Source organism: Mchenga conophoros, linkage group LG8 (genome assembly GCF_057382185.1).
Source record: "Mchenga conophoros isolate Kocher_MC1m ecotype Shallow Benthic linkage group LG8, M_conophoros_male_GT1.1, whole genome shotgun sequence".
NCBI classification, from domain to species: domain Eukaryota; kingdom Metazoa; phylum Chordata; class Actinopteri; order Cichliformes; family Cichlidae; genus Mchenga; species Mchenga conophoros.
Genome location: NC_140533.1, coordinates 4,770,886 through 4,783,898, shown reverse-complemented (window position 1 = coordinate 4,783,898; position 13,013 = coordinate 4,770,886). Strand labels below are relative to the sequence as shown.

The 13,013-nt window shown below is 39.6% G+C and overlaps 1 protein-coding gene across 9 annotated transcripts in view; it reads right to left on the bottom strand.

Moving 5' to 3' along the window:
* shisa6b (shisa family member 6b) overlaps positions 1-13,013 on the bottom strand; it is a 76,583-nt gene that overhangs the window by 56,759 nt on the left and 6,811 nt on the right. For 8 of the 9 annotated variants that reach the window (XM_085283670.1, XM_085283666.1, XM_085283671.1 and 5 more), the window contains exon 4: positions 4,219-4,320. The exons of the other annotated variant lie outside the window; for it this stretch is intronic. In XM_085283670.1, coding sequence (XP_085139796.1) covers positions 4,219-4,320 — 102 coding nt within the window. The remainder of the gene's footprint in view (positions 1-4,218; positions 4,321-13,013) is intronic. 9 annotated transcript variants of the gene reach the window in all.

Sequence of the window (13,013 nt, the reverse complement as noted above, 5' to 3'; positions counted from 1 at the left end):
AGCATGGATAACAGTCTCCAAATCAAGGTTTAACCTTCGACAGACATCTGAGTTTGTCGAAGTTGAGTTGAGTTGAGGATTTAAATGAAAATAGTATTTGTACAATTCTAATGAACTTGAAAGTCAATAAAACCTAAAGAATTATGGATTTGATCAGGTGGTCCGGTAATGAAATTGACACCCTTCTCTTCTCAACGAGAAGCTTGGGCTTGGGAGAGCCCGATTGTCCTTCAGAGACATTTGCTGCCGGATACTCAATGTGTTTTCGTGGTGTTTCATTGCTTCTTGTCCTAAAGGATCATGTAAAAAATACCAGTCCCAGCTATTTTGACAAGGTTCCCAGCACCACTGGATAATATGCAACCCCAAACAATGATTTCTAAAGAAATGAGGGGGTGGCTCAGTATTGTTTAAATGTAAAATGATGCAGAAAACTGACTTGGTGACTCCACTGGGATGAAGAAAACAACAGATGTGTGTGGAGAACTAAAAACCTTCCCCAAAACAGAAGCGTCATATCTCTTTATGTTCACTGTTAAAACAGTGTCTGCTTCTACAGGGGTTTAATTGCACCATACAGGAACATTTGGTTTATTCAGTTCAATTCAATTCATTTTTAATGATATGGTGTCAAATCACAATGGCAGTTGTCTTAAGGTGCTTTATATTGTAAGGTTAAGATAACTATATAACACCTATGAGCAAGTGCTTTGGCGACAGTGGGAAGGAAGAACTCCCTTTTAACAGGAAGCAACTTGTAGCAGAACCAGGCTCAAGGATGGGTGGCCATCTGTCATGACTGGTTTGGGGTGAGAGCAGGAAGGCAGGACAAAGACGCGCTGCGGAAGAGAGCCAGAGATTGATAGCAGATTATTATTGACAGAAAGGAATGAACCAAAGTTTTAATTTACATTTCCTTTTAAGGATTAGGTTAGAAAAATTGTGAAGAGGTGCATTCTCCAGACACTCATGTGGATTTTGCTAGTATTTTACATTTTCTGGTGTTTTAACAAAATGAAACGTAATAATATGTAAAACAATAGAGACACAAGGTTGTAAAATCAAATCTAGATAAAAACACATCTTAAAATTTATTCTTAGTTGCAGTTTGTCACCACAACTACTCACTAGTCAGTCAAAGGTTGTGCATGAACATTCTCAACCGTTGACTTTCATCCACTTTCATGGTGAGTGTTCACATTGCTTGGTGGTAGGGAACCTGTTTCCATAATCGTACATTGATGATAACCCAGCCCTGACCTCACCTGTCCTCCCCAAGGAATTCTGTCCCAATGAGCTCAACTCATTTGATATACAACTCTTTAACAAAGGTGGCTCAAGTCAAGTGGTTGCTAACTGGTTGTATTCTAGCCATATTTTGATATAAAGCCAAAGTTTTTGACTTTCTGCCATTTTAAAGTTAAATGACTATCCTGCAGTAATTGTTCACAAGTTGTGAGTGATTTCTGTGTATGTGTATTGAGATTTTCACAAATTTACTGCAGTTAATTGAACCTTTTTGTGACAAATAGTTTGCATGTAATTGCCAATTTTACCACTTAGTCCATTTCAACATCTTTTCTAACCTTAACCAGAGGTCTTCTGTTGCCAACCCAAGCACAAACATGACCACCCCCTAATCCAGGTTGTCAAATATGACCACTCAAGTTCCTGATCTCTATGTAAAGCTTGCTAAAAGCACTTTCAGAAATGTGGGTGATTCCTATCTGAAGTAGAATCTCAATCGTACTCAAAAGGGTGATTTATACTCTCTGAGTATAAATGTAAGCTCCCCCTTTTTCATGCTCAGAGCTGATCTCATTTGACACATAGTTGTTTTGTATCATGCTACACAGATGTGAAACATCCAGCTGCTCTGACGCCCAGAAACCCAGTCCTGACTTCACCTGTCCTCCCCAAGGACTGCATTACAACAGCACACACACCTATACACACAAACACACACAACTTGCCATCTAATTACCAACCAAACATACCTTCTGCCTGTGTAATTAAGTGCTATAACAGATGCTATGCTAATCCGAGCCAGAGGACTACATCATGACTTCTAAACTTCGTTGTCAACCTGGCAAAAAAACCCATATATAACAGAAGAAGACAACATCTGTTTCAAATTCATGTGGCAAACAGACTTTTTCCACTGACTGACCTGTGAATATGTATTTGCATTCTCTCATTTTTCCAGCTTTGTTACTCTTGGCCTAGAGCAAACCAAGCTGTGCAAACCTCTTCCAAAAAAAACGTAATGAAGGTCGATATGATTTAACTTCAGCTGTTTACTTGATGTTAACCTTAACGTGGCTCACATCAGCCCACATGTTTACTGTTTGGACATTTTAGAATCCATCCACAGATTTTGGATAAATCCAAAGCTGGTTAAAGAGAGGGAGAAAGTGACTTTCTGACAATTGTAAATCACTGGGCTGGAAATATTAACACATGTTGTCAGAAACTCCGACTTTGATGTAAAGTAGGTAGAAGAAATTTCGTTTCTTTTGCCCGTCAAGGAGAAAACTAAGAAGCAGCTGAATCCATTCTGCTTTAGTGGATTTGTAGAGGACTTGTTAAAACACCATGAAAGAGTGTGGGATCCCTAATTAAACGGTTTGTTTGCCTCTGCTGTCCTGAAGTGTACATTGCTAAAGATAATACAGAGCAGTAACAACATCTGAACCAAACTTCACACCACCATTTCAATGATTTCAGGATTCACTCCACAGTAATACCTGCCTCTGGGCACGAGCATGGCCAAACAGAGATGTTGGAAAGAAGAATACTGTTAAAAAGAACTGGGGCTCTGCAAAAAGCTTCACATATTTGTTTGTGAGAAATTTAAGCATCAGAACGTCTTTCTAAGATTCCAAATTCTCAGTCTGTCACATTTTATTTGTTTGTGCTGTGGAGGAATCAAAGGCTACAGTTTGCAAGAAAACACGGCTTTAACTGCACAGATGCTGAATGCTAAACCATCCCCCTTGCTGCTGTTATGACAAGTGCAGGGATGCGGGAGTGCTGCTATTGTGATATTTGTACAGGGAGGAAAATCTGCTTAAAAGAATCAGGATTCACAAAACTTCATTACTCATCTCTGGTAGAGAAGCGCTGGGTGGGGGGTGGAGGGGCTACAGAGCATATCAGAAGGGTTTTTTATTATTTTTTTTATTATTTCTAGCTGCACATGAATGCCATTGTGAAACAAACCCCCTCTGGGGATGAAAACAAATGAAGCAGAGAGCAAAGAGGAAAACGGCTAATTTCATGTAAACATAAATGCGATGGTTCCTCATTAGAAGTAAGAGTGGGAGGAAAACTTGCAGGCTCCTGCAGTCTTGTGCACTTGGAAACAAAGTCATGATGTTTGTTGAAAGAGAATCCGTTCCTGCTGGTAGAAAAGCCACACATATACAGTTACACATACACACAAACAATCACGCACACACAAATACATGTCTACCGAGCAACACATAAATCTGAACTGGTATTTATTAAAGCAACGGCAGGTCATCAGCTGCCGTAATTATGATGATGAGCAGGAAATCAGCAGGTTTTGATAGCAAAGAGGAAGCGTGGAAATACATCAAAGTACACCACAGAGGAAGCAAATTATATTTAAATCGAGTCGATTTTTTACAAAGGCAGTCATTTACCATGAAACGGTACAAGCATTCAATTAAACATTTGAAAGCAGGGTCAGGTAAAGGATGTCATCTTGCAACCACTGCAAGGTTGCACCAACACACACACAGCCACCAACACACACAGGCACACACTGAGTCTGATTTGTTGGAGCTAAAATGGATGGGAATAAACCACAAGAGCTTAGTCAATGTGGCTGCATACTAATCAGTGTGTTACCCATGGGAAAACTCTACCCCCGCCCTACTAATAGGTGCATGTGGGTTGAGAATGCATACACAAAGTCACCTTCTCCACCCCATGTCGCCCATCACCGGAGCTATGTTTATGCTTGCTTGTATTTGATTGCAAAATGTATTCATGGGGACTGGATAGGGAAATTGAATCTGGAAATATTTTACCTCTGTCCAGTGTCTCGTAGTTGATCATCGGTGATGTGAGTGGAACAGTGAGCAGGACTTTAAGCATTCAGCAGGTATAAAGTGTGGTGTTTGCACAAAAAGAATTTAAACTTCTAAGTAAGAAAAAGAGAAGGAAACGAGGACAGAAAAACTACTTTACCTTTCTGATGGCCTCGTCCCAGTGTCACAAAACCAGAAGAGATAAAGTTGTGAAGGTCAGCGCCTCCACTGCTTCTGACGCTCTCTTTTCCGTAGTGGAGACCTGATCACATACAGAGACACACAGAGGCAAGCATGTAGAGCCACAACACAGAAACATTATAACACAGCAGTTGGGGAGACCTGAATGCACAGTGTTAGTGTTCTGAATCCTGAATATGAACGTTTAAATTTTGTGTAACCAGTAGGTAACTTGTGTCTGAGATACTGAGGGCGTGCTGTCCAAGATGTGTACTTGCATTTACGCAGCATTTTCCCAGTCTCACTGACCGCTTAAAGCACTACAAGTGGCATTTTTAATCATACATCACATTATTCTATGCACTTCAAACACTTTATACCTCACGTCCATGGCCTATTAACCAGTTAACATATATGACCTTGGGACAGAGGAAATAAGATCAACTGAAAAAAACCCATGCAGGTCTAGCAATAACATTACAAACTCCACACAAAACAACTCCAGCTAGGGTTCAAACCAGGAACCTTCTTGTGTGAGGCAACAGTACTAACCACCATGCCAATCAATAAAGAAGGGAGCTTTATCCCACCAAAATATCCTGTTATGCAGAAGTGACTAAATACACCCATTTTCCCTGATTAATAAGAAGGCATAATATTGCAGTAATTTTTAAACGTCATAAGGGAATGATGTCAAACATAAGCATCTGACTCACAATGAGATGTTAAGCTAAAAATTAACAAGCTTTATTTAAATATGCTTAAATTTGGATATTGTTGGAGGCACACTTGCTTTTCCTGCAGCAACTCAAAAATTTTAAAATTCAAAGAGACAAGGGGAAAACTGTGTGTTACAGTCAACAATTGGTGGTCAACATGAGTTTTTTGCCATATCCACACTGTGTTTAGACTGTTTAAGTCTGGACAGTTAAGGTTAAGAAAAAAGCAACATGAAACACAATGGCGACATTGAGCCAGAGGGACAAAAATGCTAAACCATGTGCAATGGAAGACAACGTGGGAAATAATCTGCTAGCACTTCCAGGGAAGGCAACTGTAAAAGTAAAGTATAAAGTATAATCGAACCTTTGCAATAATGTTGACCATCCCGTTGAAGCCTTACCCTTTCTGAAAGTAGCATATTCAATCACTTGTGGGACTATAACAAATTAATATTTTCATTTTTTACTCACTTGTTATTTTAGTTTAGTTTAGTTTATTTTAGATTATTTTGTAATCGGAAGGTTGCCGGTTCGAGACCCGGCTCGGACAGTCTCGGTCGTTGTGTCCTTGGGCAAGACACTTCACCCGTTGCCTACTGGTGGTGGTCAGAGGGCCCGCTGGTGCCAGTGTCTGGCAGCCTCGCCTCTGTCAGTGCGCCCCAGGGTGGCTGTGGCTACAATGTAGCTTGCCATCACCAGTGTGTGAATGTGTGTGTGAATGGGTGGATGACTGGATATGTAAAGCGCTTTGGGGTCCTTAGGGACTAGTAAAGCGCTATATAAAGACAGGCCATTTACCATAGTAAATAAGCTGGTACTTATGTAGTGCTTTTCTACTCTGTTCATGCACTCAAAGCGCTGTCTATGAGCTTCATTCATCTATTTACACAGATTCATACAAATGCTTTTATTTAACATTCACAAACTAAATTCAGGGTTCAGTCACACTCCAATGTCGTGTACAAAGCTCTCCGATTATTAAATGACTCGTTTTACCTCCTGAGCTGCAGCCACTTGATATGAAATGTTAGAAATTAACTATAAAAGCTACCTGCTTTCTCCCAGAACTCATATTCAAATGTCAAAAGGTGGCGCCCATTACAAGTGAATCTGACAGTTAGGACAAAGATTTAATTTATTAGTTTGACTCAGTGTTTGGTGACAGGATAGAATACTTTACGGTTATTGAAAATGCACAATCAGACTAATGGCAGAGATTGGACATTTAGATTATTGCTTTTACTGTGTTGGCATGTAATTGTCCGTGTCATTGTAACTCTTTTATATCACTGAAAAGCACAAATATCACAGATTTTTTCATTTTCTTTGTGACACTGACGCAGTAAAATGTAACATTTACACAAAAAATGACATATAGAAATGTATAGAAATTACAAAGCTCAAAAAGTTATGTATCAGTTTTTAATGGAAACTAAATATAGAACCACTTTAATACTGATAGAACCCTTGGAATATAATATATATACTAACGTATAAAATCAACAATGTTTCACTTTAAAAGAACATTTGCAGGGCAGCTAAATTGTGTTTGAGTGTTTCTATCAAATTTCTTATTTGCCTCAGATGTGTTTTGTTTGTTTTTTTTGTGCCAAATATAAAATTTTCCCATGGTGTCATTACCCCTCAGACATGGATTGAGGGGAAGTGGCTGAAATGTGAACAGCAGCTGCAAACACAGTGCTGTGATATTCAAAAAAAAAAGGAAGAAGAAGAAACAAAGCAATATGTTTCCACCACCCACATACTAGTGCACTTTGAACTCAATCACACCTCTCCCTGTGCTGCCTTCATGCTGCAGATAGAATAGCTACAAGGGTTATTTTACGCATTCAGTCATACCAGCATGCATTATATATATCACATGCAGAATTGCTAGTGCTGCTGCACTATTGTCTTCTTTTGTCATATTTGTCATTGGTAGGTAACTCCACAGGCCATTGTAACGACCCTGGAAAAACCATTCAAAAGTGATCAGAATCCACCTTTTTTCCCCTCCCGCTTTCTCTCCCACTGCTCACTACTGAGAGATAGCATGAAGAGTCTGCAGAGAGAACGTTGCACATTATTAATTTATCCTCCTTGATACAAAGAAAATCGTGACTTTCACCTCAATGATGTACTATGGAAATGAACAGCCGCTGGAGCCAATGCACGCTGAGGATTCATATGGTAATATTTTTTTTAATCTGACCTCTTCACTGCACACCTACACCTCTGAAATTGGAAAAATGTGAATAATAAGATAATTATATTATGAACAAAGCCTGATGTAGTGCAGCTTGGCAGGCATTGGAGAGACTATCTGAATCCAAGGTCGATTAAGGTCCAACACAGCCAGGCAAAAGTAATTTGATTCAATTCAATTCAGTTAAGTTTAATTTTTCGAACATCAATTCACAACAACGGTCACATAGAGATGCTTTATACTGTAATTTAAAGAACCTACAATATTAGAAAGAAACAGAAACAATCACATGACCCCCTTTGAGCGAGCACTTGGTGACAGTGAGAAGGAAAAACTCTCTTTTAAGAGGAAGAAAGCTCTGAAAGAAACAGGCTCAGGGAGCGGCAGCCATCTGCAGAGAACTGTTGGGGGTGAGGGGAAGAGACCAGTCAGGACAAAAAACAGATTACGGAAGAGAGAGCCAGAGTTCAATTCTAACCTATGATTAAATGCAGTAGTAGTGTATAAACACCAGTTAAAAGGAACGAGCAGCCAAGCAGCCTGAGCTTATTGCAGCATAACTAAAGACTGGTTCAGGGTCAACTGATTCTCCCTAACTATGAGCTTTATCAAACAGGAAAGCTTTATGCCTAATCTTAAAAGCAGAGGCAGTGTCTATTTCCCAAATCCAAGGCTGATTCCATGATGCGGCTTGATAATACAAAATATTATATGTGAGGAGAAGGATTTTAAATTCAACTCTGAGCTGAACAAGGAGTTGATGAGGAGAAACTAATATGGGAGGAATGTGGTGTCTCTTTCCAGTCCCAGTTAGTACTCTTGCTGCGGAGCTCTGGATCAACTGAAAGCTTTTTGGGAAGCTTTTAGAGCAAACTGATAAAAATGAATTATTATAGCCTTGAAGTTATAATTGCATGAATCAGTGTCTGAGACAAGATGTTTCTAATTTTAGCAAGAATGCACAAATGAATCAGAGTGATCCTATATATTTGTTTGATGTGCTCACTGAAGGACATTTCCTGGTCACAAATGACTCCAATATTTCTCACATTATTACTGAAGGACAAGGTAATGCCACCTAAAGTAAATATCTGGTTGGATACCATGTTTCTAAATGTCCTAAATGTTTCAGGCCAAGTATACTAACTTAAAAAATGCCTGTAGTTTAACTAGGTGATTTGTACCATGAGACTTCATGGATAAATAAAACTGGGTTTCCCCTGCATAGCAATGAAAATGTGTGCAGTCCTTTCTAATAAAATTCCCTAAAGGAAACATGTACAATGTAAAAAGTATTGGTCCCAGCACAGTCCTCTGTGGAACTCCATGACTAACTTTTGTGTCTGAGGAAAACTCCCCATTTACATACACAAATTAGACTCTGTCAGATTGATATGATTCAAAGCACTGGGCTGAGATCGAACAGGAACAATACAGAGGTGAGGCCACTGTCAGACGCCAGTCACTCATGCTGTTTCTGTGACATGATGTACTCTAACTCCTGACTGAAACGCTTTCCAATAAAACAACATTCCTTTGTAAATGATCAGTTAACTGTTTGACAAAGATTTTTTTTAAATGATAGGAAGGTTGGAAACTGTTTTTTTATGGCTGGATTGAGTAAGGGCCTTAAAAGCGTGTGGTTCACAGCCTGTTAATAAAGATGGATTAATCATATTTAAAATTAAATCATTCATAAATGGTGAAAAAAATTTTTAACAATCTTGTAAGGATGGAGTATTGATGTTTTAAAGGAAGACATTATTGAAGTTAACTCTGAAAAATTGATTGGAGAGAATGACTCTAAGTTCCTCTGCTTAATGACACATCTGTGGGATAGCTGTGAATATTTTTTTTCTCTATTGGTTAAAATATGTAAAGAAATTCATAAAGTCCTTGCTAATTTAGGTCAAAAAGGAATAATTGGCTCAAGAGAGCTCTGACTCCGTCAGCGTGGCTACAGTGCAGAAAAGAAACCTGGGGTTGTTTTCCTTGATCGTACCAAATAGTAAACGTTCTAGCTTTATGGAAGACTCTTATTGTGGTACAGTTTTGGATTTTTGATTTTTTTTTCTACCCAAATTAAGATCTTTAATGCAATTTTCTCTCCAAATGATGTTATCTACTTTAAGGCACAGATTTATCAGTTACGCAAGGTACCAACCTCTGTCACCAGTATCGATCTCTGATTTGTTGCCTTCTTTTTTGGAGCAGCCAAAGTATCTGGGGTTGTAACCTGAGTATGATTAAAGGCATGGCTGGGCTTATTTATATTTTCTCTAATAAAAAATTAAATGAGGTGTTAAGGCTGGGGGTGGCTGTAGCTCTGGAGGTAGAGGTTCGATCCCTGGCTCCTCCAGTTTGCTTGCCAAGTATCCTTGGGCAAGATACGAACCCCAAGTTGCTCTCCGATGCATCCATCAGAGTATGAATGTTCATTAGGAAGCACTAAAACAGATAACACCTGATTTTTGGCTTCTCTGATAAGGGTGGACAAAGTTCAGAGTGGCTTTCAAATGATTCATAACTCTGTCCAGGTCTTTGGTTGATTAATAAGTAAAATAAGTAAAAGACTGCTGCCACTCCTCTCCTTGGCCTCTGACAGTATGACTTGTGGGTGCTAATTTATTTAAACTAACATATTCACATTGTTGTAACAAGGTTTCCTATGGAAAAGAAAATCATCATTCTGATCAATTATTTATTGATTTATAAATAGTGATTTATAAGAAAGAGAGCTAATATTTAATATTGCACATTCATTTACTTTTAAGTGTACTTAATGGTATTTGATCAATCCTCTGTGAATTTTAAGTCTGCTTCCGTAATACCATTTATATGCTGGTTTTAGAGAATGATCAGAACTATATGTGTCATTTTGATAAAGCCATTTGACTGTAGCTCAGTGTCACATATCTCATTCTTTTTCAGTTTCTCTGTTATATAAGCTGAAACCTCTAAAGGAAACATTTTCAGTGATACCTTGGAAAATACATGCCCCTGCCCTCTCATGAAACTAATTGTGCAGTGCAGTCCTAAGTTCTAACCCACTCTGGGCTGTCTTAAACCACAACAGCTGCGGGATATAGTTGGATTCCTGCCTCTGCACCTGAAACACACTTACTGTATCCACATACACACATATGTCTGGCACTCGGGGTGCCAGAAGTCCAGCTGTATAATAAGGGGCAATAATGAGATCTAGGGCAGGAAACAATTAGGTGGAGTCTCTCAGTTGCTCAGGTTAAACACAGGTGCACTCAAGAGAAAGCTTCTAATAAACATGTTGATGCAGTCAGCACAGAAATGTTGTTTTTAACATGGGGCCTGATGATTATCTGGCCAATGGGGAGCCAGTGAGGTCACAGCGGAGATGTTATTGCTGCACACTTCAAGGATTAATTGGAAAGAAGCAGCAAGAAGAGGAAGCAGATGTTTGTTACATGTGTGTAGTAGTGGTTGAGGCGGGATGCCTCACTGAATATAATTATAAAAGTGCCTATTGGCAAATAATTAGAGTAATTAATTCACTGTTTTGTTGTTTAGGCAAAATTTGGGGTTTATGTGGAAAGAAGGTGCTACACACAGAACGCTTTTAAAAATATGTATCTGAAGATCATGTCATAACCGCCAAACAGCCGAAAATGTTGTTGTATCATCACGACCTCTAATTGTCCACAGCAGCTGACCTTTAAGCTCGAGAGTCATCGCATAAAAGGAACTGACAGCTCACATCCCTTCAGTGCTGCATACAGTGCAGATATATAAATACCAGCTCAAGGCTTTTCAGCTGCTACGAGAACCCTAACATGCGGCGATTCAATGAACTCAACACCATAAATTATAATCCAATCTTTAATTCAACTCATTACAAGTTTATTGTTGTAGTTCACCCATTCTACTTTTGAAAACTGGGCCTGACCACTCAAGACGTTGCTCATTAGGAGATGGAGGATTCTTTCATTCTCTTCTGCATTTAACAGGGAGACAAACATAAGATCTCTCAAAGATCTGATCTCTCTTTCAGTAAGAGTACTACCAATCCCTGCAAGTGTTCTAAGTGAAGTGAATGCTTTTAAAACACTGTGATTTTAGGGAATTCTAGTTGGCCTGCCTATAAGGAACAAATGCGCTTGACTAGTATTTTTTGGTTTCTGTACCTGAAAACTTTACTTCATCATTCTCTGCATTAGGAAACTGTCAGACAGTAAACCAAGCAACACTTTAAAAACCCTCCGAAAAACAGGCAACTCTTTGCCTGTGGTTTGTGGTGAATAAATCAGCTTCATCTGAAGAGAGCTGTGGGCCAAACTGCATTACTCAGAGAGGCGGTTATTGTTTACTTTAACCGACGGCAAACTCCTGCAAAGGTATCTGCTCCTCCCTTTCAAGGCCGGCTCCTTGTTGTGGCTCCGGGGTGCTCTGTGTTTACACCCCGACCTAAAAGAGGATCTGAGCCACACAACAATGCAGAGTGGATTCGAATAAAAATAGAAGCACTTGCGCTGGTATCATATTATGCTGTCTGTACTGTTTTTGCTGTAGGCCGCTCTTTTTTTTTATTTAAAAAAAATGCAGGGATGTTTTGCAATGCACCAAGGGTACCATGTTGCCACACAAGATCTGTGATGTGAAAAAATAAATCAGCGTGTATTTTTAGAAAAGGGCTGAAATAAAGGATTTTAAAATATGTTGGGGAGGACATCTCTGCAGCTAAGAGAGACCGGACATGTTTAAATGCAAAGATCAAAGAAGATATGGCTGTTATACCCACTTTAGACATAAGTTGACAGGATCCTCTTGGGCCCCTTAGCCTTTTACTTCATGAGGTCTGTCCACCTGATATAAAAGTGTCTCAGAAAGCCTCTGGATGTGAAGTGCCAGCAGCAACAGTTCCACCCGAGAACCCTCTCCTTAAGAGGCCTGCCTTGCCATTCTGTGCCAAATGCCCATTTAGGCGTACATGAATATGCATTTTCTATGTGAGCGAGTGGACTCCCTCTCTGTTCTCTCAATTTATATGCACACATTAACGACACTTGTGCCCGCACTGTCACTGCCTTTCATGTCCAACCCCATCAGGACGGCTGAGGTCCCTGATGTGGAGGGGGTGGGTTTTTCTATTTTATCTAGGATAGACTGAGCAGAGCTGGCGCAAGTTGTATTCTCTTTGCAGTGACTCTCTGCAAGCAGGCAAAACACAGGCGACAGAGCAATATAAAGATAAAGCGATGCCCGAGCTCATGTGAGGAAAAAAACATGCAAGTGTGCACTGAAGGCAGGCTGACATGTGCAGCTTTGCATCTGCCCTCTCTCCCTCTCTGTGCATGGGCCGGCAAGTGACCATTAAGGATAGACCAATTCATTCACTAAGCTGAGGAGACATTAAGTGAATGAATGCAGACTGCAGCTGCAACAAGCACTGTACTGCAAGAAAAATGCCCCCCCCCCCAAGTGTGTGATAGATGTGAAAGTGACAGAAAGAGGCCAAGTTTACATGACATTCAAGCAGCTGCAAACCCAAATAAAGCTGAGAATATGCACAATCTATTATTTAAAGATGAGGATGCAGAGAGACTGTTGCTGTCTTGTCACACAACTCAGCCATAACAACTTCATGTACTGTGTTAGGTTCTGTGCTGCTTACATCTACAGCTCAGAAAATAAACATTTTAGCTATAATATTCTCTTTGCTCACATTTTCTGAAGGTCGTTATGACTCTCTCATCGATTAATATAAATATGTTGTTATATGATTGGTTTCTAATTAAAACATTTCAAAAAGAGTGGAAAAATAGGCATGGATTAAGATTTAATCGAGGGATAGGTGGGGGTGGCATCTTAGGG